The sequence below is a fragment of the Centruroides sculpturatus genome, unplaced genomic scaffold (genome assembly GCF_000671375.1).
Source record: "Centruroides sculpturatus isolate CEXI.00-Female unplaced genomic scaffold, Cexi_2.0 scaffold668, whole genome shotgun sequence".
NCBI classification, from domain to species: Eukaryota; Metazoa; Arthropoda; class Arachnida; order Scorpiones; family Buthidae; genus Centruroides; species Centruroides sculpturatus.
Genome location: NW_019385523.1, coordinates 171,787 through 197,904, shown reverse-complemented (window position 1 = coordinate 197,904; position 26,118 = coordinate 171,787). Strand labels below are relative to the sequence as shown.

Genomic DNA, 26,118 nt, shown 5'->3' with positions numbered 1-26,118 from the left:
CTCGATGACACACATTTCGTGTGTTTTATGTGAGCAGTTCTGTTCGAACAGTTGGAGTAGAGAATATTGTAAGTTACTGCTAGCAAAACAATGCGAAATATGTAATTATTTTCGGTAATCCGGACACTTTTGGTAATCTGACACACCTTTGGTCCCATACCTGTCGGATTATCAAGGGACAACTGTATTTCCAATGACTACACGCTGTTTGTTTGTACTGTAGTTTTCGCTCAAGTCGGGGTAGCGTAAGTCGAGGTAAGATTAAATTTTTGAGTTTGGTGCGAGTCGTTATACACCGGTATTTTTGGTTAAGTAAGAAGTTATTGTTTAGTTTAACTTATTTTGCAATTCAATAATTCTTAGAGTATGACTGGATGTGCCGCTTTCGGCTGCACAAATCTCAGACAGAAAGGATCCTGCGCGTCTTAAACTCGGAAACAAAAGTGAAAAGCGATCGACGGCTTCTATTTACGTCAGGCATTAACAAATATCTAGGTATGTAAAGTTTTTATCTTATATTCATTCGTAAAACAGTCCAAATTGCTTAAAATTTAAATTAAAAAATCGGTATCGATATACAGTAGTGTAACATTTATAATGCGCGATATACAATATCTGATACGAAAGTCCTTAATTATACACATCTACTTTATTTTATTAAAAACTATTGTAAATTACAGTAGATTTGCAATTTACAATATAAAAAATATATAAAATAGAGTTTTTAATACAGCAATACCCCGAAGTTACGCGATAGGTGGGACCGAGCGATAACCGCGTAAGTCGGGGTATAATTTCGCAATTTGTGTAAAATCCAAGTCGGATGTATGTAAGCTAATAAATGTTCTCGTTAATCTTATCTCGTCTTTTGATTCGTTCGCGGTTACGAGAAATCACCACATAGAGTCTCTCGAGTCTCCGTAGGTATAACAAACACGGAAATAAATAATACAAAATAAATTGTAGCCATACGTCGATTCCGCGCGACACGTCCGAACACCTAAGCCGAACAATAGTGTGGGAGGAGTGAATAATCGAGAGTCGCGTGGCACTCAAACGAAAGACGAATCGACGAGATTTGAAAATCGCGTAATACCCCGTTCGCACCGAGCATTTCGATCTAGATTGTGACCAAGGTCGGAGACTTCCGTGGTGCGACTTCTCTCGACCGTTTCAATCTCGACTGAAACGAGGTTAACTCGCGATCGACTCGAGAGAGTTCTGGAAACTAGATCCAGTCATAAGAGAGATTCCACAATCCCACTCGCGCGAGAAAATACAAGATGGCTGCCGAACACGTGTCGGGCCATCGACAGAAAAATAAAAAAGATATCTGGAGAGACGACGACATCTGTATGTTATATATGTATGGCAAGAAAAAGTATTTATTTCTAACCAAAACTTCCATTTTGTTTGTTGGTGTTGGTGACTTACCGCGTAGTTACGTCAGTCTTATCATCGCGTGTAATAGCCGGGTTCTTCTCGAGCGGACTGCCTGCGCCAACGGCACGACGTTCGACTGGCGACAGTCACGATTCAGATGGTAGGTAAATCGAGATCGAAGCGAGTCGTGGATTGTGTGCCAACGTAGTATAACTCCGGGTTGGCTTAAGTCGAGGTATTACTGTATCGAAATGATTGGTGAATAATAAATATATTTTAATTATACAGCATTTATCGTAAGCCACTTATAATAAATTTATATTTAATATTTAAATATTTAAGTTTAATAAGTAACGATAATAATATATAAGTATTGATATGTATTGTGCAGGAATTAAGTTGTTTTATAAATACACCCGATAGTAGAATACATTTAATATTCTATAAACATAATATATATATGTTACGCATAATTATTTTATAAGTTCCATACAATTAAATAAGTAATATCATAAATTATTTAAATCAAAATGTGTTGTCTTAATATTCGAAACTATACATTTAATCTGATTTTCGGGTACATTTCCCTCCTTATCAATGGGAACTAGAAAATTGAAAGAAGAACGAGCAAATTATTGAAAACATTTGTGAAATCCGCGAATTTTACGTAGTTGTCGGGAAAAGAATTGTAAACATCTTGGTTAGAAAAAACGGAGAGATAGAAATTAGATCGGAGGTCACCGGTTGTAGTAACGAGTCAATGGGAAAGTTGACGCATAGCTGTCGAGAATGCACCGTCATCGTCAACAAAAGTCGATCACGTCCCACGACAATGATATAAAAGGTGCGAGCCACCGGAAGCTCGGGAATTCGCGCACGGAAGTTATATTTGGTCATAGTGATTCCTCGTCTCCCGCAACGGTAAAAGACATCGACAACGCCCAACGCTTCCATAAAGAACTTTCGTCACCGCAAATAGGACTCCTCCGACTTTCGAGATAATTGTCAGCGGACTGCGAACTCTCTCTCGAAACGGAAGTAGGCGCAGCTGTCATAGAATAGACTAAGCGGTTGTAAATCATAGACTTTGTAATCTTATGTTAATCGCATTTAGCCTATATAACCTAGAGATATGTGCATTTAACGCTGTGTAGCCTCCTGTATTTTAGTGTTAGACGTATAATAAATGCTTTGTTATTTTGTTAAACCTGTCTCCTGTCTCTGAAAGGACGTTTGCCGACTCGCTCACCTCCCTCCACACCCGATATACGCCATCCGAACGACAACGTGAGCGAGTTTTACCAACTTGACGCGTAAGTGGCAATTAGGTAATTGACCCTGTGCCCTGTAATCTCACAATTAATACGATTTCTTTTCAATTTAACGGCGATAATATTGTTATAAAGAAATTAAGTTCAGTGTTTTCGGGTCAACTATAGTCTTTGCAGCGAAAGAGTACACTGAGTTGGAAGGATGAAAGGAATAGAGGAGATGTGTGAGTAACGTTAGAATTAGAGTGATAAAATTTGTAAAAAATAAAACAATAAAATTATGATAAGGATGGTATAAAAACGTTTTAAAACTGTAAAATATGCTGAAAATTATCAACTTCCAAGATGGTAACCACGTGTTTCCTTCCACCCTTTCTTCTGACATAGATCGGGTTGACTCGTATCTATTCTTTCGCTACTGGACTATAAATAAAATAACTCTAGCGTGATGCAATGTTCCCTGTAAGCTGCGCGGCCGCGCACTGCTTAAATTGTTGCCGCGCACGAGAATTTATGTGTCGCGCAGGCGAGCATGCACACCGATTTGAATTGTTGTTTACTTATTTCTCACTCTGTCTGCAACATGATTATTGCTACGTATATTTCAATTAAATACATTAAATCTTTGACAAGAGATAATATTTTGTATAAAAGTATGTTTTAAAATGAATTTTAATCTCTACTTTATAATTAATNAGTAAACGCACCACTTGTTACATTCGGAATAAAAACGTTATAATTGGTTCGTCTGTCTTTGACAAATGTCCCCGGTCGAAATTACCCTATAGCTATTCGACCACTCGCTCGGTCGACTGGACGGTAATCCAGTAAACAACTTTGCGAAATTATTCAGCCACGCGATTGGACGATAGTTACCGGGGTCGGACTTATCCCCTTTCTCGCCCATCGTTCTAAGCGGGACTCTCTTCCGATCTGGTGGAAAAATAGCCGGATCTTTTATCCCCTTGGAAAAACTTGGCAAACATTTCCTCGGGCCAGCGTTTTCCTTTATTACCGTGGCCACCGGGAGCCCATTCGTTCTTTAACCTAGAAATTTAGGGAAAACGGAGTATCTCGAATCGAAGAGCATTTAAGGTCGAGGAACGAAAAGTTTCCCGGCTTTTTATTTTATTATTATCGGGACTCCTTTCCAAGTTTATCTTAGTCGTAATCGACCGCTTCGATTAAATCTGTTAACTATTACGTCGTTCGACGACCGTATAGATAAATTACAATTACCGTGGTAGATTTTTGTACCAATTCTCGCATTAAAATCGCCAATTATTACGTAGGATACCGCAATCGAGAGAATAAACGGAAACCAATTCTTCCAGTTGGGCCAATAATTTGTCAAAATTATTATTACATCTTGTCGAAATTTAAATGTACCTGGATTTAATTTTCTTTTTACCGCCAGAAGGCGCTGTCCATTTAACGACAGTACAATTTCTCCCGAGTTAGAATTAATGCGCAAAGTAGTCCGCTCCGGGCCGTTACTTGAAATCTTGGAAAATCGGAATTAATTTGTTTAATTTTTTAATGGAGTCTCGGTAATACCCAAAATATCCACCCCGTAAATGGTCAAGATAAACTCTTTATCGTCGAAATTACCAAGAAAAGCGCCTGGACGGTTGCGAAGAAAAACCCTGGGGTTTTGAACGTTTCCCTCCATCTGGCCGTGGCCGAAAGATAGTCCTCGAACTAAGACATTCGCCATCGTATCTATACTACGAAGAAATACGCCGTCTTTGACTATGTCTCGACTAGACGGTCGACGCTTAAGCAAATCCTCCATTTTTCGTTCCAGTCGGTGTAGTCGAGCGTCGTATTCGGTACGAAGAAATGAGCGGACCAACCTATTTCGTTTCCTTAGATAAACACTTAATGGGTCTGGCGTCCAACGGAGGAAATAATCTATTTTTGATACGTTTAAAGTAATCGTACTTTAACTCGGCCACCGTAGTCTTTTTCCGTAGTTACGGCGGAATTTTCGGTCCGAGCGGGCAAATTACCAAGAAAAGGTCTAGGATTTTCCAACAAAATCAATAAACGTTTTGAAAAACGGACGACGGCCTACCGTTCCGTCGTCCGTCCGTCCGGGAGATCTCGGTTCCGATTCAAACGGGTCGAAAACCCTGGGGAATTTTGCGGGAAATTTCGGGCCACGTCCCTCACCCCACCCCTGGTCGAGAGTGTAGTCGAACCCGTAAGGAGACCCTCTTAGCGTGCACGGGGCGCGTAGAATTAAAGGAAAGAGCAAAAATTCGTCTGATTATCCTAAGGGATAAAACGATTTTAAATAGATTATCTTGTAATTTTAACCGATGGTCTATTTAAGTATCATTCTATAAAAATTCTAAAATACTTATCGTAAGGTTTTGATCTTACAGTTTTATCACCGGCGTAATTTCACGCATTACGCGTCAACCACACTCCGCCTATATTACGCGCATTCTTACTGTAAAATAAACAGTGACGATTCACTGGCTATCGTTTATAATCTCGCTATTTCATTTATATTATAGGTAATATACAAAGACTCGCCTGTAAAAATGAAGAAAAACTGGATTGTGAAAGGACGCATGACGTAAGGAGAACGACTGGAATGTTCTGCGCGCTTGGGTTATCTTTACCACACGCGCCTATCGATTAAGCGACGGAACTTTTGACATTTTATCGTTTCGTCGAAGCGTTAAGTGCTAAATGTCGAAAATACGAAAATCGATTTTTCCTTTTCTTTAAATTAAATACTTTTCGGATAATTATTAATCGACTATTCTTAAGTATTGTATTTGCGGGCGTACGAGGCGCGTTGTTTCCTCTAAAAATACATCCGGTTCGGACCGGAAACGACGTTATCGCCATTGAAAAATTTCCCCAGAACGGAGTTAGACGGATGACCGGCGCCACTCTACCGTTAACGGGAAAAGTACGATACGCGCGGGAGGGCGAGACGCTATTAAAATCGACAACATCGTAGACCCTGATTTATTGCCCATATGTCCCGATAAATAATTGCCGGAGGCCGCCGCGGGATCGATTCCGGGCGGGTGGAAAAATCTCCGGAAATTTTGTGGCGGGGTGGTCCGACCGGAGACGTCGGTCCCCGTTTTCGACAAGTTTCGAAGGACTCTCCCGCGGGAAAGTATTAAAGACGGAAGACGGGGTGAATAACGAAGAACCGCGCGGGCTTAAAGAATTAAAATCTAGGCTAAGAGGCGGAAAACTTTACACCGAGATTTATATCTTGGACGACAACCTTATTCTACGCCAGTTGTATAGGATAAATGTTTATTTAGATATATAAAAAGCAACTTTTTTTCTATCATCGGAAGATGGACCAATGTCCGAGTCATATATCTTGGGAGAAACTTTTTCCGTCCTCTCACTCTACTCGTCCTTTTATTTCCTTCTTCGGTAAAGCAAAAAGTTCTATTTATTCTAGTTTATAAACAACTAAAATGTTTCCGCCATTCTTTCTTTATCGCAACGTCATTATTTTAATAAACGTTGTAAAAGTCCTTAGAATATATTTTATAATTTTTGCACGGTTCTTGGCCAGATATTTAAATGAATCGTGTAAAAAAATTAAAACTTTTGGTTTGACTCTTGGTTTTTCGCGTCAGACTAGTTATAACTAGCCCGTCCCCGTGATAAATAATAAGGAGAAAGCGAAATGCTACCAGTTTAGGTACTACATGGTTACGTTCCTTATCCAGTGTCGACCACAGGTTTAACGGTAACCTATATTTTCCGCCGCGTCCTAAGGGGTACGTATGAAAAGTTTAGTGTAGATCGGTCAAACTAGGACGACGCCTCCCTACGGGACTTTTAATAAAAACTGGCCACTGGTTAGGCGTTATAAACGTAAAGACCACCCGGAAAACCGTAGGCGGCCCACCCGTTATCCGGGCGCCGACCGGCCAACGACTTCCGGCGTCGGGCGGTTTTATCCACTCCGCCACCGGTAGGCCGACGAATAACGAAATAATAAATGTAAATGTATTGTTTCTAGTATAAACAATAAGTTATAAACAATATTATTAACAATAACTAGGTCGAAAGAAATAACTTTACTAAGCCATGGCAGAAATTCGGACCAGCGTCCAACAGAAAATTCCTAAAAGCATCGACCAGACAGAAAATAAAGATGCGGATAGGTCGAGCGAATATCTGCAGCGACGAGTGGAAGACGTGAAAAAGTTGGCCGATTACATTAGCACTCTTAACCGAGTGGGAAAGGGGCTGGGAGAATATATTTTCGACAAGGAAACGCTCGGGGGCAAATAAATTAAATCCAATAAAGCATTATACGGAAATATTTCAAATAAATATAAATTCAAATGTCCACGCTTTCCGATTTTATTTTTATATAATCTATAAAAAAGAGATTATCTGTCGCGTCTTTCAATTTTTCCCACCCTCGGGCCCTAACGATTTTTTCGTACCTTTTATGACTCGAAACGAGCGCCACGTATTGGGGACGGATAGCCCATTCTCGTTCGGAACCGACGAAATCCGGGCAATTTGTTCGATAACTTGGACGTCGACCGAACGTCGATACTAAGAACGTAGGCAAACGCTTAACTCCATCCGACAGATGGTTTATTACCCACGTCGTATACCGGTTGTTCCCAAAGTTACCGCGCGGTCATGCCTTTTCATTTTTTTTTTTTTCAAATATTTTTAAACGAATTTCTTTTCGTACACCTAAGACTGTCTCGGTCCCCGCCCTACGGACGCGTTTCGACCATACGACGAAACCTCTCCGGGCTTTCGTAAGTATTATAGTCGGGGAAGGCCACCCGAATAATACCAGTCGTCTGGGTAGGGGTTAGATTCGCCTCCCGTAGCGCGCTACCAGTTTTTGAGAAATACAAAAAGTAACGAGCCGCGACTTTTAACCATATTTTAAATTTATTTAATTTAAAAATATACGCTGTAAATTTCAGTAGTGTCTCCTTCCCATACGTCGTAATTTTTCCCATAACGCGGCAGTCGTACGGGTTATCCATCTAACTCCGTTCCGGACAAAAGCTTTGAATAGAAATCGAGCGACTTCCGGTTCGGATGGGAAGTTCGTATATAATCGATCGGGGTTTCCTACCCCCAGGTTTCTCGAATTCTATCTTCCCAATCCGTTCTCTCGAAATTAAGGAAGGACGGATGGACGGACTCCGGAGGAATTCGTAGGTCTGCGATTTGAAAATTTCGGCCGAAAATTCCATCGTCGCGTGCCTAGGTGTCGATCGACGGATTCGGGTCTGATATAAATCTCGATAGAGTGTAGATAAACTCTGTCGTGTCTGTCGACGTTCTTTCTTAAATACTGTACTCGGCCCACCAATTTAGGGCCAGACAATATTGTTTTCGTTCAAAACTTTTCCTTACATTAATGACCTGGATACTTCCCCAATACAGTAAAACCCGCGTAAACCGGAATACTTTATCTTATTTGACGGGTTTCCGCTTTGAACAGGTTTTTTTTAACTTAGAAAATCGCTCCATTTCCAAGAATTTTTATTTTATTCGGGTTCTGTTTGGACGTTTTACTAGGGATGGGCAAATTTCGCAGCGGACCGGATAACCGAAAGGGCCATTTTGTTCAATACGGTATACCGAATACACAAAAAATAAAGAAAACTAATATATTTATTTAGCAATAGGCGAAGACGACGCGTGCAGCGAGAGGGTAATGGCTTTCCTTAGAAACTTGGTTGCGGGTACTTACGCAAAAAGCGCTCCGATACCCGAGTTGCAAAAGTGGCCGAATTTTCTTAAAAATTATATTACCGTCAAACGCAAAAATCAGATTTTTACTTACACTTACTTTAATTTTTTCTACGTAGCCAGTTCGTCTACAATCGACGATATTTCCACATAAATAATTATATTTTAGACGCGGTGCGGAGGCGGGCCGGCGGGCCGTAGTTTGGTCACCCCCGGTACGTACCAAAATATAAGATCGTACTCGACACTGGATCGAGACGACGGTGCCCAAAATAGGGTCCCGAGACCTTAAAAAAGTACGCGGACTCGGCCGTGTTGGACTTTGCCAACGCCTAGGTTAAACTTTAGATTACGTAAGGCAATCGGAGCGGACGTTTAATGTATTTTAAAGAATTCTTTTAAAAATTAAACAATTAAATTTATTTTTATTTTAAAATATAATTCTCGCGCTAAAGTGTTAATGGGGTACTANAAGCAATAACGCCCCCTTCTGGCGCGATGAATAGATCTATGATAGAGGCAGGGTATTGAACGGTGACCAAAGGCAAAATTGGGGCTGATAAGAGGAAACATTGCGTTTAATGGTTTCCAGATGATGAGAAAAATGTACAGTAAGGGCACAAAGTGTGAGATTCGTAGAAAAGTTTTCCTAAGAATATTTCCAATCCTTTTCTCCCACAAGAGAAAATGGGTTAGGGGCGTTGGGTATAACTTTATGGAACAAAGGGGGCGGTGGATCGAAAAAGTTTGAGAATCACTGGTTTAGTCCCTTAAGCGCGAGAAAAAACACAAAATTAGGCATAAAATCGTCTCTGGATCTTAGATTTCTAGATACGGAAGTTCGAGTTATCGATAGTTAATTGTATATATATATACAGTATATGTATGTGTGTCTTTATAATTTACTTATTTAAATAATTTATATTATTTACTTACCGCTGCTTGTAACAATTTTCTTAACGAAAGTTGCGCACAGAACGGTCTGACTACTTCCAGTAACCGATTCAAGTGATTCACCAGAACATCGGATGCTTCTAAACACCTCGGATCATCGGGAGGAATTATGGCTTCGGTTTGGCACACGCAGTGATTTTCTGGAATTCCGGCCGTTTCGCAAGTTCTGTTTATAGGAATTTCCATTCTCCACACGCTGTATCCTCTGGTGTTCCAGACGTGAATGGGAGGGCTTTCTTCGTAGGTAGATTTAACAATATCCATTAGCATGGAATGGACATCCAACCACGTGGTCAGACGCTCCGAATTTTTCTTCAGATAGGTTCTCAGATGCGGATGTCGCTCTTCGAGAGCAGACGGAATGCTGACGGAAAACAATGGCATGCGTTCTTCTATGCGACCTATGGACGTGGTTAAAATACTTCCGTACCTGAAATGTCAGAAATTATCGTGGAGAATATATTTCACGTAACATTTAATTAGTCTTTTAGTCTTCCTTAAATTATCTAATAAAAAGTTTAATATAAAATGGTAAGCGTACCTGTTACCGTGGTCTCCCATAACGATAACAACCGCATTCCGAAAATATCCGTTTTCATTTAACTGTCCGAGCAAATGGCGTACGTCTCCGTCTAAATATTGAGCATTGTTGAAGTTGTTATGGGTGACGGCGATGTAAAAGGAGAAGAGAAAATATAATTCTCGGCTATGTTTTATTATAAATTCCTTAATCCATTGGAATAAAATGGTGTACGTGGGAATGTTTCCCAGACAAAATTCGGAACTCATTTTCAAGAGAGGAGATTGGAACGAAGCCAGCCACAAAGGGCGCGGATAGAAGTCGGTGGGTTGACGAAGGCATCCTTTGGCTAAATAGTTTAAAATGGTGAATCCGGGATCGTCCTCGGTCAACGCCGTCACGTACCCTTCTTTTTTGAAGTTCTTCCATATAAATGGCCAATGGTCGTACGGTCCGGCGCTCTCGTTACCGGCCAGTTCTTGCGGTACCATTCGAACTTTCCTTCCAGTTAGCAGAGCGATCATGTTGGGGAAACTGTTATCCGCCACTTTAGTCAGGCCTTTCAATGTCTTAAAAACGTAAAAAATAGCAAATATAAACTTTCGTATTTATAAAAGCAATTTCATTTTAAAAAACAAATAAAAACGAATAATCGTCATTAATTATTTTCCATGGAATTTAGTCTCGAACCGAACTGCACTTTTTGCAGCAAATTCTCCGTGTGTGAATAGATATTTTAGGTATTTAAGGCGAGTTGCGGGAAAGCGTAATCAAAATTACGAAATTGCTTGGGTCAATAACGGATGGCGAATGGATTAAATTGACGGCAATCGGCGATAATCGATGTAATAGTTTTCTTATTAATTTAATGACAATTGTTCGTTTTACTTCGATTTACTCGTAAAATTCGGTAGTTGATGCGCCAATAAAACAAAAACATTATACGAACCATCAATTCATTTTACTTATAAAAGCGCGGAAAAAGTGGTGAAGAAATATTGACAATCCGCTGCTTTTAATAATTTCACGCATCCTAATTCTACGAATTTTTAAAACTACTTTTCGTTCATCTAAAATAATAATAATAATATATAATTTTTCGAAATCGGGGACGGGATGGCGGGGTTACCTCGGCTGCGCGGTATACGAACGATTGTCTCGGGCCACTATAGTGGGTTTCGGGGCCGAGAGAACGGTAGAAACACCCGACCGTCCCATCCATCCTAACCCTTATAAACATAACCAAATGTACAATTTCACTACCATGTGTGTTTACCGTACGTGCGAGTTTACCGTAGTGACGATGGATTTAAGATAACTCCACCATCCTCTACCCCCATTTAGAGAGACGGTTGTTTTCTAATTTTTTAAAATAAATTAAAGTAATTAATATTTAAATTTTATTAAATTATTACAATAATTTAATAACCACCGTCTATTCGATAACGTTTATTACGGCGCCGCGCAACGCCTGGGCCAAGAGAGGCGCTTCCCGGGAGGACTTTCTAAGCGCTAGACGCGTAAAAGAAACAGGAAAACCCACGCGATCGGTCCGTTGGTTTCGGTGGACGAAACCGCCCAACTACCAACGTTTATTCACTATCTTCATTTTATATTACAAGAAATTGGAATGTTAATATACAACTTGTAATTAAAGATAGGCAAATATGGCGTATATTCTTCGCCACTTTTAAGATTAAATATTCTATATATATGTGTAAATAGCTCGTTACTTAGGGTCATACGTAAAAGATAAATCGTACGATCACACACGAATTATTAATGATTATATTTCCATGTTGTGGATTATTTATATTCTTATTAGCTCGAAACCTTATAAAAATGTTTAAAGTTCGTACAATAAAACGCGCGTGTTGGGGAAAAATAAAGTTCTTCGTATATATCGCGTGTTTTCGGTAAACTGCGCCGAAAGTTTCGCGCGGATAATTCTATCGAAGGTGATAAGAAAACAAAAACAAATTTCGGTTCGAGTCGAGCGGATCTAGAAATAAATTTCGAGAGCGAGTGATTTTTAATCCGTCTAATAAAGAATATATACAGGGCCATCTTAACAGCGTTACCAGCTCCGAGAAAAGCGGTGTACCCCGGGGAATAAAGATGTAAATGGTCGATAAAATTAAACATATATTTATTTTATTGGCACTTCCAACAAAATCGAAGTTGAAACGTTAAAAACACTCCGCGCAACAACAACAACTAATCGACTCGATAAACGTTCGAACAAAACACCGGGCTGGAAAAACACACTAATACGGATTAGTACGGAAGCGCTACGCTGGCGGGACCCGCCAGCGATTGCCTTGAGACGTTGACAATTTGTGAAGCGCAAAGTTTTACACAAAATTGCCGGCATCTATTTTAAAACTTGGCGTTTATCTTTGAAATTTACGGATGTAAACTACCTAATTTGATTAAACGTAAGATTTAGAGTGGCGCGAAGGGCGCGGCTGCAGCCCCTCTTAGGGGATTTTCCCGGTAAATCCGGTAGTAAAAATTTTTGTAAGGACTTTTCCTTAAAGTTTCCTTTCTGCCAGCCCCGTCGAAAGATTCCCGGATCCACTATTGTATAGACCGCATTACAAGCACTAAAGAGCCAGAATGATACGAGTTTACGCGTGAAGAAAGACGAGTTTAACTGCGATAAAACAGATTTTAACCCTTTTCATTATAATATAGGATGAAATTTAAAACGTTAGTGATGAATTGGTCCAGCCGAGAAGCGGTATTTCATTGAACAGTAGTTGATTATCAGCAACTTTTTGTAATCCAAAGTTGATTTTATTATAGTCTGTAGACAGTTTATTAGTAGCCTAGTAACTTAGGTTATCCTCTTCTAGCGGATATGTTTATTCAGTCTAAGCTAAACAATAACTGTAAGGCTCCCGTAGCCTTACAATATAGTTGAACGGTATCGGACGAGTAGTGGATGGATAGCGGAGACGATAAGCTTTCTGATATTGGAAGGATTGAGAGATTACGCGGAGATCGAAGATGGGACGGAGCTTATCGAAGGCCTCAAATGATGATAAAAATTACACGATACTCTATGCGTAAAATATTAAAAATAATTAACGAATGCTGGTGGAACGGGATGGCGGGATGGCAAAATAATAAAAAATAAGATTTATTTTTTATTATTTCGATTGTAAAAGTTTAAAAATGTCCAGGAGATTATATCGATGGTTGAATACGCGCGCATCGAAGTTAAGGGGGAATATAAGCTGGAGATATTTCGGAGCGGGGAAAGATACAATACGTTCATTTCCGGATTATAGAGAATAAGATTCGAGAGACGTGTTCTTGTGAGAATCCGAACTTTAGCCAAGATCGGTCGTCGATTTCGTCAATTGTTCTTATCTGCTACCTGCCAACATCGATGACGAAAGCGACGCTTTTCCGTGCGTTACTGATTTTAATATCGTAATTAACGGCCGAAGGAGTCAGTGGCGGCCAGTCCCTCTAGGATTAACGTCATCGAAATTTTCCTGTGTCAGTGCCAACGTACTCTATCGGATTTTCACCTTATCCTCGACGGTGCCTACAAGTTATTCAAAGAACTAAAAACCTTCTTGAGGAATATAGATATGTGATGGCCATTAGTGTTGGCATTGAAAAGGCCTTTGACAGCGCTTGGTGGCCTATGATTTTACTCTGTCTACGAGAAAGAAATTGCCCGTCTAACATATATGGTATAATCAAGGACTATCTAAGTGAAAGAACTGCTAAGATAATTTGTGGAGCACATAAGGTTCACAGGGATGTGGTCCGGGGCTGCCCACAAGGCTCTGTTTGCGGCCCTCTTCTGTGGATTGTCCTTTTTGATGATTTTATGAAACAAAATTTCGGTCAGCACGAAATTATAGCATACGCTGACGATGTGATTGTACTGTTCGGTGGTAGGTCGAGACGGGACTTAGAGCATAATGGGAACAAAATACTCGAAAACATTCTTAAATGGGGCAAAAGGTTTAAGCTAAACTTCAAAGCCAGTAAAACAAAGTGCATAGTATTTAACAAACCGGGTCAACAAAATCTCTATTTAAGAGTCCCAACTATCAAGATGGAAAGGCAAACTGTTCACGTCGATAAATCCATCAAGTACCTTGGTGTGATCCTAGATTACCGACTCCTTTGGAATCCTCATGCTGAATATATTAATGACAGAATTGGTAAGATCTTTAATGCCTTTTCGAGCATCGCTCGTAATCGTTGGGGCCTAGCTGTGGAAGCCCAGGAGGCGATTTATAACCAGATTTTCTTACCAATCTGTACCTATGCATGTGGCAGTTGGGACCATGATATTAATAAGGCTCACATTAAGAGAAAATTTATCGCTGCCCAGAGGAGAGCCCTTATACAGATTACAAAGGCGTATCGCACAATCCCGAATACCGCTAACCAGGTTTTGGCAAAAAAAACCACCAATTGACAAAGTAATCACTCTTATCACTAGGATGTGGCAAATTATATGGGGCAAAGACGTCCTTATAGGTGACATTTGCATCAGTTATGACGACATTGAACATAAAGTTAAGTTTGCAAATACTAGACACCCGGCAACTGAAAATAAAATCTACTTCGACAACCCTGTCCAGACCAAAATCCAAATCTACACGGATGGATGAAAGGCAGATGGAAATGTGGGGTGCAGCTTTGTTGCTTATGGTGACGAACAAGAAATTGACATAGGCCAATTCCGACTTGGCAGCAACTGTACAGTTTTTCAGGCAGAGCTCTTTGCCATAAGTAAAGCAGTTGACTGGGTTAATTGTCATTACAATAATGAAAGCATAAATATCATCTCTGACAGTGCTTCTACACTGGCCCTTCTAAAGACCAAAACCTATAACCCCATTGCAGTTGCTATTCAGGATGCAATCAACACTTCAAATTGTGAATTTTATTTAAACTGGACAAGGGCACACATGGGCACACTTGGCAACGAGAGGGCAGATTCTCTTGCCAAGGAGGCCTCTACCAATCGAGACCTTCCTTATTCATATAATAAACTGAATAATAAAACAGTCAAAAGTCTGCTCTGGCAGAATCTTTTAATGGAATGGCAGATGGATTGGAATAGTTACACAACCATAACTTCAAAACTTATTAATAATATTAAGGAATTTTTAAAAAATAAATGGTATTCACCCAGCCATAAACTTACTCAGATGCTATCCAACCATGGTGCTTTTCACTCTTACTTGAGTAGATTCAAATACCCTCACGACCCTAATTGTACTGTCTGTGGTACACCGGATGGAAATTTGCACTACATAATAGACTGTCCAATGATGGAATTGGAAAGATTTTCTCTCAAGATTATCCTGGAGGCACACGATGTGAACTGGCCTCCTCAAAATCTGGACTGCATTTTTGAGCATAAGGACTCATACGATGCCTTCATTCACCTAACTGACATGTACTTCAGAAGAACCACAGTCCCTTTCTACTGATGGACGTCTCTTCTTTATTTTGTAATCCAATCCTAAATTTGTACATACGCGTTTTCTTGTTCAGGTGCAGGTAGCACCTTTGCATGCCTCGAACTGTGATATGCCTCTTGTATATTCCAATTGTTTATTTTATTGTATTCCTCATTACATTGTATTTTCAACCTTATTTCTGATCCCACCCGGTTATGTTTCACGGCACCGGGATGTACTATGTATATTTTTATTTTAATAAATAACTGAACTGAATAACTGAAACTGATGCCTAGAAGAACTTCCCCCATCCAGACGTCCCGAACGATCCAAATCCGGACAATTTCGAGACCCTAGACACGAGAGTCCTAATCGAGAAACGTCACCGTCAACGCAGGTATTTCCCGACTCGAGAACAATTGTAAACCCTCTCTGTCGCCACCGCTAGATAGATAGGCTAAGTCGACATACCGCGATATATAGATTGTATATTGTATTAAGTACTCCTTTTCGTTGAAATTAAACGGTTGTTGACTTTAGTGTCCGAATATTTTACTTCCGGCGGGCCGTCTCTCGATCGCTTAGGCCTACTCACGCAGCCGCTGGCGTGATCTATTCTAAATCCAACTAAACCCGACAAGGCATCGAAGAGGTGCCGACCCTCTGGGATATTAAGGTTCCCTATTGATAATAGTTAAATAACGTCGATATGGCTTCTTCTACGGGATGCGACATCCTTAGACAGCGTTATCCGAAGGTTAACTATGACGAAGATTTAGTTAGAGAGTGTTTTGTATATAATGCTCTATAACATTAACGTGTTCCGCTGGCATCCTTTCGTAAAGAGGTCAGTCTGAATTTTTCTCGTCTCGATTCCAATAAATTAGAATCGAGATTAGAAAAGCCAGTTATTTCTTTTTATATGTATCTGGATTCTGTCAATTTTGATACGAGGATAATTAAAAAAATATTATTACCAAGATTATTCGATTGAAAATTTTAATTTGTCTCTTAACATTTGTTATTAATAAAGTAGATATCGAATAAAATTTATAGCCTATTTATAAAAGTCACAGTATGTATCAATGCGGTAGGGTTCTATACCGTTCAACGTATATTCGCACGAAATTTGGCACGTAGGCCTATATTCCTTCTCCTAGAAAAAGTATTGCGGACTTCCCTTCCCGTTTCCTAATCTTCCCTAAAGCCCACCCCTTCTTAATTTAAGCCCGAGAAAATTTTTGTTGTCTGCAGTTTAATTATTATAAATACTCGGGTCGATAATTGTACGTTTCAGTTACTAAAACCGTTGTTTTTATCACCCTGCGAAAAGCCCGAGCAACACGCTGTTAACAAATTATAATAATAAATAAATGAACAAAATTGTTAGAATGCATCAATGAAATTAAATTCTTGTGTTTATATAAACGGAATCAACTATCAAAAAATTCTTTTTTGAGTGAAATTATTATTATTTCTCTCTTCGGATATCGAGCTATTGTCTAACTTTAATTGGGTAAATTGTTTAAGCGCTTGATTCCTATAAGAGAATTTAGTAGCATTAACTCGTATATATAATTGTTTGTTTGTATACGGCGTGGGCCAGGGAAACTTTCTATGGAAAACTGGCCCCTATTTATGTGAGGTGTGAAAAACCCAAAACTCCGAGTGACCGGCTGGAGTTGGCGAAGTGTTCGATGGTGTTAGTCACTCGACCGCTGGTATAAATAATATTTTTGCTATTTCGTTCGTTCCAACGCCAATAATCTAAATATATAAAATTGCTTGTCCTGACTGACTGATTCATCATCGCCCAGAGCAAACCGCTGGACCTAAAGAGGTGAAATTTGGTAGACAGTTAGGGTACGTCGTGGAAACGCGCACTAAGAAGGAACTTTTCGAAATTCCCCCGCGGGGGAACAGGGAGAGCATTAAGGCTTAACCGGAAGAACGGCTTCTACTGCACTATTTTAGATGCGAATTTTTGTTTTTATCTGCGTTTTAGTAGGATATGCCATGGGAATGCACGCTAAGAAGGGATTTTTCGAAATTCCCCCGCGTGGGAGAGGGAGAGGATTTAGTCTTCATCGAGTACTTAGGTGTATTAAATTAATAACATTTCAGACATTGTTATAAATATTTTTATCCATTTCGATTTTTAAAATGTTCGAACCGTTTTAAATTCGAATTTGTTCGATTATAGAACGATCGTAAACGTTGCAGAAAATTGATCAAATTGAAAACAGTTGGTTTGATTCTCGCCAATTCTCGTCATTCTCGGCGGTAGGTGTTATACTGTATAACAATTACTATGGTTGTTGAAATACTGAATATAAATGGGGTTTGCTTGCAAAATCCTCGCTGGCAAAGCCGCGGGTAACAGCTAGTTTACTTATAAAACTATATGACTCGATACATCGGTATATTTTTAATATATGTAATTACGTGAGTAAATATTACAATCGATTGTTGTGGAAAAATAATTTTAAAAACTTACTTCGGCTTTCATAACATCGTTGAGGTAGGAATAAGTCTTTGGCATATGACGAATCATATTAAGTCTGGACATGGATTCGATTACCAATACAAACACCTGAGGTTTAAAAATACCCTTCTGGTCAGTCAATCGAATTCCTGATTTTCTGGGAATGTACGCGTGATAATTCCTGTATACGACTTTGTCTCTGTAGCTACAGGTCACGGCCACAAACTCTCTTCCGTTTATGATTTTCTCGGAGGCATTCAGGACTTTTCTCGGATCGTAAATGACGTGATCGTCGTCGTTGGGCTTCCTCCTGAAAGTGGAATATCGGCAATCCAGCAGATTCTCGTCTATGCGATGAGCGGCCATGGCGGATCGATTCAGACGAAGAACCCCTTCGTAGTCTACGTAGGTCAATTCCGGTTGGACGAATTTACATTTCAGGGGATCTTTTTTGACGACGTATCGCATCACCGAATCGTCGAATGCATTTGGCGTGGGAATCTGGCACGAAGCGGAGGAGGCCATACTTTGAAGAGTGACGTAGTGAGTGTGAAAAAATTGCCATTCCACTATATGTATGTAGGCGGGCCACAGTAGTACAGTGAATACCACAAATATGGTCAACATCAGGATGAATCGTAAAGGAGATTGCCTGATGGTCTTCTGAAATGATTTCCAAGCCAGCATTTTTGTTCGTAACACTTGGAAAATAGCTTCTGTGTTATCTAGTAAAATAGCCTTATGTTAGAAAATACTTCATTCGTTCTAATTTGAGTCCATCTTCTCTGGCAAATCTACCGTTTTCTTTAATGTTAAGTCACGATTATCAAAATTATTTTATAAATAAATATATTGTATTATTTTTAGAATTTTCATCTTCCAATTGTAAAGTTTTTGAATTTTCTATTCCAAAATTCTTCTAACTCCTCGTCCATGTTATACGGAGTGTTCCTTTCAATTTTATAAGCTAAAATTTAAAAAAGTACAATAAAAATTATTTTTTTACATTATTCCACTTTATTAATTTATTGCTTTTATTTTTATTATTTATACGGTAAAACCTGTCTAAAACGGAAAAATTCTTAGAAACACGGCGACTTTCCGTCTTTAAAAAACCTGTTCAAAACGGTGCCGTTGGATTCCGGTTTACGCAGGTTTTACTGTAATTAGAAATGATCAGAACTTTAAATTAGTCTTTAAAATTAATTAGAATAATAATGTAATAATGATTATTTTTAATTACATACGAGCAAAATGAATACATTGAACAATAGCCATGCTAATAGAGAGCGAAAAGATTTGCGCTCCGTTACAAGAATAAACGTAATAACCGATTAATTATAAATTAAATTCGTTTGAAAATGGGCTTTTAAGGTAACGCCTAACGCAAATACGGCAGAGACTGGCTCTAGTTATTGCGTGTTAACGTTATATAATCTTAATTGAATTATATTTTTATATATTGTCATAATTCGATGTAGCGAATCTAAATATTGGCGTATCCGGTGATGGTTATTAATTTACCCCTATTTAACGCCGATAATATAGAGATATAACCGTGGAAAGAAAATTAAAACACGTTTTGGACACGTGCGATTTTCGGTTGTGGGGTTTATAGGGAACGTGTCGCAAATTTGGCAGCCTGGAAACACGGTGTTATACTGCAGGTGAGAAGCGAGGCGGCCGATGGGGTAAAAGTACGGTCGAACACGCTGTTTGCGGCCTTCGGGTTTTACAATGGACCGCACCGAGCAGTTCTTCCGTATCGGCACCGTCTCTAAATGACTCGAATGTCTCGAATAAATAAAATTTGTTGGCGACAAAACTGGCCCGGTGCCGATTTTTCTTATCGGTCTTCCTCGTGTCCCGAACTGTCGCCTTACCAAATTTGGTTTTACTCGGGATTCTAAACGTGTCTCTAGACCGCGTCGAATAGGTATACTTCAAGATGACCGGTGTATTCGGCTTTCCACTGCAGCCGAAGTTAACGGCAACGTGTCTGCGACTGTTGCCATCGGAAAACGAGCGACCGGTACTGTACTGTACCAGCAGCGGCGTGGCTAGAAACGAATAGTTTAGTTTTATTTTTAATCGTTCTTAGAAAAAAATAAGGTTTTATTTCAGACTTTTTCTCAAATTTTCTCTTCGGATAGCTGTAAATCGAAATGTTTGAGTCTTAAATATCAAATAAAGTGGGTTATCTTCGCATTGTTCTCATCGACTGGTCTAATTCCTAATATCGAGCCAACAATTTGACAATAGGCAAGTTTCTATTGGCTAATTGTCGACCTCAAAAGATCAAAAGTTGGACAATTATATCACTCGGCTTATATTCTTCCGGCTTACAAAATAGCTGAATTTTAAAATAAGCAACGAAATAATATCATTATAATCGATAAAAAATTTAAATTGGATAATTAAAACCGTTATCATCGTAACACAATCGATAATAGTAGAAAGGATTAATTATTATTAATAGAAAATATGGAAATTTTTATAATATAAACGAATATAAATTATATCTTAGATGCAGATTATCGGACACGGAAATGAATCGTCATCCGCAATCGATCCGTACCCGCTACTAACGGCTATTTTCTGTCTGTGGCCGCATTTGTAACAAAGATGCTTCCTACCTGTCCTCGACGAGCGTCCATCGATTATAACATGGCCGACCGACATCCAACCTCTCACTATCCCTAGTGATGCGGGCAACATCCCCGACGGAGCATGCGCCGAATCGCTGCAGTCTGTCGCCACCTCGGCGTTTTATTCTAAATATAAACAGCTGAAAAAATCCTATTTTCCATCTAATTTCGTATTTTTAAGCGCGCCGAGAGTTCAATTTTTTATTTCCTTATTGAATTTTCCTATCGATTTGAAACGGCGAGTGATCGATAACTATGTCTACGCGCTGTCTACGTCTAATCGCTATTTGCATTTTTATCCCTTCCATTTATTAAAAAATCTGCTTCTAAACCAAAATTTCTTCGATATTTACCTATAAAATTATAAATATTTTAAGTATCGATGCCCGTGTCTGCAAAATATGACTTTTATTTTAAAATATTTTGTTAAATTAAATCATTTTAGGAGAAAAGGATAAATTCCGACTGTGCTCTCTGTACCAAACAACGGTAAAACCTGTCTAAAACGGAAACCCGCCAAAGCGATTCCAGTTTATACGGGTTTTACTTATTTGCAGAAATTATTTTATATATTTGGGGCCCGATTTGCGCTAACCAAGCTACAGTTTAGGGCCTCGAACTACGAGAAATCTATTATTTTGAGTAGGAGAAAGGAACTTTCGTATATTTTATCATTTACTACTCCGTTATATATTCTAGGATTAATACGGGATATAAAGATGTTTGGATTTTTAATAATAAAAATGATATATTTAATTTCGTAATATCCGTATAATGCATTTAAGAATAAATTACGTGTAAACACATTGGGGGGCAGTCGAGAGTAAGGGGATGCGGGACAAAATACATAACGGAGGCTTTTAAATTATTATATTAAAGGGAGTAAGCGAAAAAATATCGTAAGGGCCCGGGGCAATTTTTTCCCGATGGCGCGTAAAAAGTACGAGTAAATATAAATGATTTTATTTCGAATCAATTAAATTCAGTGTTTAGATTATACGTTTACACGAATGTCTGGTTTGATCATTTCGCTGGGTTCGATGACTCACAACTCGACTGACGGGATAATTATCACCGGGTTGAAAAAATAATATAAATTTCGTTATAGCAGTTTCATTATAGCAGTTCCTAAATAATATATATTTTCGTTTCCTTTCTGGTCTTTCCAGTCTCGTACTTGGTTTATTAGGCCTAATGCGGTCTTTTTAATGTCTCTATCAGCTTACAACGATCATTACCTATTTAATATTTATAAAATCGAAATTAAACGCGTTATCTCATAGACGAAACGAATTTCGTTCTACTCTTTATCGTTTGAAGATTTCGGACTTCATTTATACCTGTACAATGGCCTATCCAGTCATTTTTGTCGTTATAATTTTTATACGTTTATCATCTCGTCCTTTCATTTCCTTTTGTGTTTTTCAAAGCTATTTGTTTGGTTAATTCCTCTTATTCGAGTATACGTTTGCCTTCTTATCTTCCGCCACCCTTCCGAAAACGTACAGTACGTCGATGGGTCTACTTATTCGGCCCGTAAATTAACAATTACGGTAAATAATTGCTGGTTTTGTATCGAATTGGTCCCGACGTCCACCCGTCCGACATTTCGTTTGTAGGAAAATAAGATTGAATTATTTTTATTATTTTAAGCAAACTATTACAAAGTAATTGCTGGTCGAACCGTCTGTGTTTTTACATAGCCTAAACGTTGGTAAAATATTATTAACTCGTTTCGTATTATTTCCGACTTGTTGTTTTTCGGATCAAATGCGCGTATTTGATCTCCGTAAAGCATTTTAGTGTTTATAATTATCATTAAACTGTATTTAACGTGGAAAGAATAGTCGCGTTATACAAGAAATAATGTTCCTAAAAATTTGTATATTTAAGCTTAAGAATTAAGCAAAATTTCGTGCGTACTTTTAAAGTTTATTATTAAAGTTTTTCCAAGATAATCGCCAGATAGTTTTGCCACGTGGTCTACAACAGCGGTCCCCAACCTTTTTATCGCCGCGGACCGGTCAACGTTTGATATTTTACCGCGGCCCACTGAGGGGGGACGTNTTAAAAGAGATTTTGATTTAATTTAAGAAGAAAATTTCAGAACCAATCTAGAAAAAATTCATTATGTAAGATGTATAATATTCATAATTTTTTTGTTTCAATTTAATGAATCTGAAATATGATATGTACATTGAATGATTAATATGTTATGTTTAGTAAATTTTATGTAACAAGATATTTAAAAAAATGTTCCAATAAGTAATAATTGTATTTTTGTAATTCTTTAAAGCTAACCCCCTGTAACAAGATTTTTCTTATTACAATAAAGTATTTGTAATAATTTCGTAAAATAATTATAATTTTCTCCAGAAAATGTATTACCCTTTCACTATTGTCGGGATTATCTATAAGTAGCTTCTACGATTAGCCATAAAAATACAACTAAACTAAATTAAATGAATAAAATGTATTTATTTCATTTTTCCATCCCGATTTTATTTCAATGCCGAGTTAGGAAACGAGGAAAATTTTCGTAAGCACGCCGGAGTAATGGCAAATTACGTAATCTACGGCATTCCGGTAGGCGGATTATATCAATACATTACCACGCAATTTAAATGAAATAAACTTGTAAAGCTGTTTTTGCTGTTCCGTAACGGCGACTGAAAATATTAAATCAAATGACCGAAGCTAATGCAATTTTCACAAGTTTTTAAAGATCCGGCTGTCCTTTTGCCCTTTACGTAATCCACTAAAAATATAAAAGCTCTGAAAACGTAAGGCCTGACCTCTTTTCTCACCGACGGAACTCGATTTGCATAACCTACGACTACTCGAAAGTAGAAAAATACCCCAATGATATATTTCGCGGATAAACCCAGTGTGCCGAGCGTACGCAACGAAAACTAATCGAAAATTAAGCAAACTTCGGAGAACGAATTACTTTCCGTAAAAAATAGTTGCCATCTTTTCCTCGTTAATCCATCCGATTAGGAAAAATCCAGAGCCATTCGATTCTTTTCGCCACCGATATAGACAGTCGGCATTAGTTCGCTCGGTCCGTATTGCCGAATGGATGGTAATGATGGACGGAGGCAAATAAGAATAAAAACAACGAATCAACAATTATAAAGGAATTTTATATATTTTGCGTTAATATTTTATATTCGTACTTCGCTTTGACACTCGTTCCTTCCAATGAAACGTAGACTGACGATATCGAGTGAGCGTAGGACGTCGCTATACGGGTGGAGGGAACCTCTGAACCGGCCATCGAGTTATTCGCTGTCGAATAACTCGATGGCGTACGGTACGACGTTAGTTTAAACGTAGATGAGCTATCGGCCCGTGCCGACTTTATCCGCCTTAGAAAGTGAGGAGAAGAAAAGTAGTCTAGAGGAGAATGGTTTGGGAAGTAGGGGGGATAGGAAAGATAAAGAGTAGTGAGGATCTCGGGGCGCCTTATCGGCACTATTACAACCAATCTATTACGATACAATTACGTAATACAATCGGTAGATATTTACATATTGACCGTTACGACGATTGGTCCGAGCTGTATAACATATAACGGTACACCAGGGTATGCGATATACGACAGTAACAACCACTAAGGGTACCGACAATATTATATTATAAAAGGAGCGGTTAACGCGTAGATTACTATTTATGATGGCAGAAAATGATTGACTAAAGGATGGATACTGTTAAGTAATTTCCGCGCGTTGAGTTAACCTATAATTAAAGAGTACACTAGCTGTATACAATACAAAACAGATCTTCAGTTTACAACAAATGTAAACCAACGGTTATTAATAACTAGCTGTTACCCGCAACTTCGTCCGCGGAGGTTTTGCAAGTAAACCACATTTACATTCAATATTTCAATAACCATAGTAATTGTCAAATAACACCTACCGCTGAAGAGAATTGCCGAGAATCAAACGAACTGTTTTCAATTTGATCAATTCTCTGAAACGTTTACAGTCTTTCTATAATCGAACCAATATGCAATAACAAATGCGAATTTAAAACGGATCAAACATTTTAAATTAAAATCGAAATAAATAAAAATATTTATAACAATGTCTGAAATGTTATCAATTTAATACNGTCCCAACTATCAAGATGGAAGGGCAAACTGTTCACGTCGATAAATCCATCAAGTACCTTGGTGTGATCCTAGATTACCGACTCCTTTGGAATCCTCATGCTGAATATATTAATGACAGAATTGGTAAGATCTTTAATGCCTTTTCGAGCATCGCTCGTAATCGTTGGGGCCTAGCTGTGGAAGCCCAGGAGGCGATTTATAACCAGATTTTCTTACCAATCTGTACCTATGCATGTGGCAGTTGGGACCATGATATTAATAAGGCTCACATTAAGAGAAAATTTATCGCTGCCCAGAGGAGAGCCCTTATACAGATTACAAAGGCGTATCGCACAATCCCGAATACCGCTAACCAGGTTTTGGCAAAAAAAACCACCAATTGACAAAGTAATCACTCTTATCACTAGGATGTGGCAAATTATATGGGGCAAAGACGTCCTTATAGGTGACATTTGCATCAGTTATGACGACATTGAACATAAAGTTAAGTTTGCAAATACTAGACACCCGGCAACTGAAAATAAAATCTACTTCGACAACCCTGTCCAGACCAAAATCCAAATCTACACAGATGGATCAAAGGCAGATGGAAATGTGGGGTGCAGCTTTGTTGCTTATGGTGACGAACAAGAAATTGACATAGGCCAATTCCGACTTGGCAGCAACTGTACAGTTTTTCAGGCAGAGCTCTTTGCCATAAGTAAAGCAGTTGACTGGGTTAATTGTCATTACAATAATGAAAGCATAAATATCATCTCTGACAGTGCTTCTACACTGGCCCTTCTAAAGACCAAAACCTATAACCCCATTGCAGTTGCTATTCAGGATGCAATCAACACTTCAAATTGTGAATTTTATTTAAACTGGACAAGGGCACACATGGGCACACTTGGCAACGAGAGGGCAGATTCTCTTGCCAAGGAGGCCTCTACCAATCGAGACCTTCCTTATTCATATAATAAACTGAATAATAAAACAGTCAAAAGTCTGCTCTGGCAGAATCTTTTAATGGAATGGCAGATGGATTGGAATAGTTACACAACCATAACTTCAAAACTTATTAATAATATTAAGGAATTTTTAAAAAATAAATGGTATTCACCCAGCCATAAACTTACTCAGATGCTATCCAACCATGGTGCTTTTCACTCTTACTTGAGTAGATTCAAATACCCTCACGACCCTAATTGTACTGTCTGTGGTACACCGGATGGAAATTTGCACTACATAATAGACTGTCCAATGATGGAATTGGAAAGATTTTCTCTCAAGATTATCCTGGAGGCACACGATGTGAACTGGCCTCCTCAAAATCTGGACTGCATTTTTGAGCATAAGGACTCATACGATGCCTTCATTCACCTAACTGACATGTACTTCAGAAGAACCACAGTCCCTTTCTACTGATGGACGTCTCTTCTTTATTTTGTAATCCAATCCTAAATTTGTACATACGCGTTTTCTTGTTCAGGTGCAGGTAGCACCTTTGCATGCCTCGAACTGTGGTATGCCTCTTGTATATTCCAATTGTTTATTTTATTGTATTCCTCATTACATTGTATT

The 26,118-nt window shown here is 38.7% G+C and overlaps 1 protein-coding gene across 2 annotated transcripts in view; it reads right to left on the bottom strand.

Moving 5' to 3' along the window:
• LOC111639791 overlaps window positions 1–20,489 on the bottom strand; it is a 32,474-nt gene extending 11,985 nt beyond the window's left edge. The window contains exons 1-4 of one of the 2 annotated variants that reach the window (XM_023385735.1): window positions 20,424–20,489; window positions 17,800–18,754; window positions 9,880–10,427; window positions 9,321–9,768 (exon numbers count right to left, since the gene is read on the bottom strand). In XM_023385735.1, the coding sequence (XP_023241503.1) occupies window positions 9,321–9,768; window positions 9,880–10,427; window positions 17,800–18,474 (1,671 nt within the window). In that variant the 5' untranslated portion in view covers window positions 18,475–18,754; window positions 20,424–20,489. Of the gene's footprint in view, window positions 1–9,320; window positions 9,769–9,879; window positions 10,428–17,799; window positions 18,755–18,848; window positions 18,952–20,423 lie in introns of those variants that run through there. The other variant, XM_023385736.1, reaches the window with a different exon arrangement.
• Between the last annotated feature and the right edge of the window lie 5,629 nt (window positions 20,490–26,118).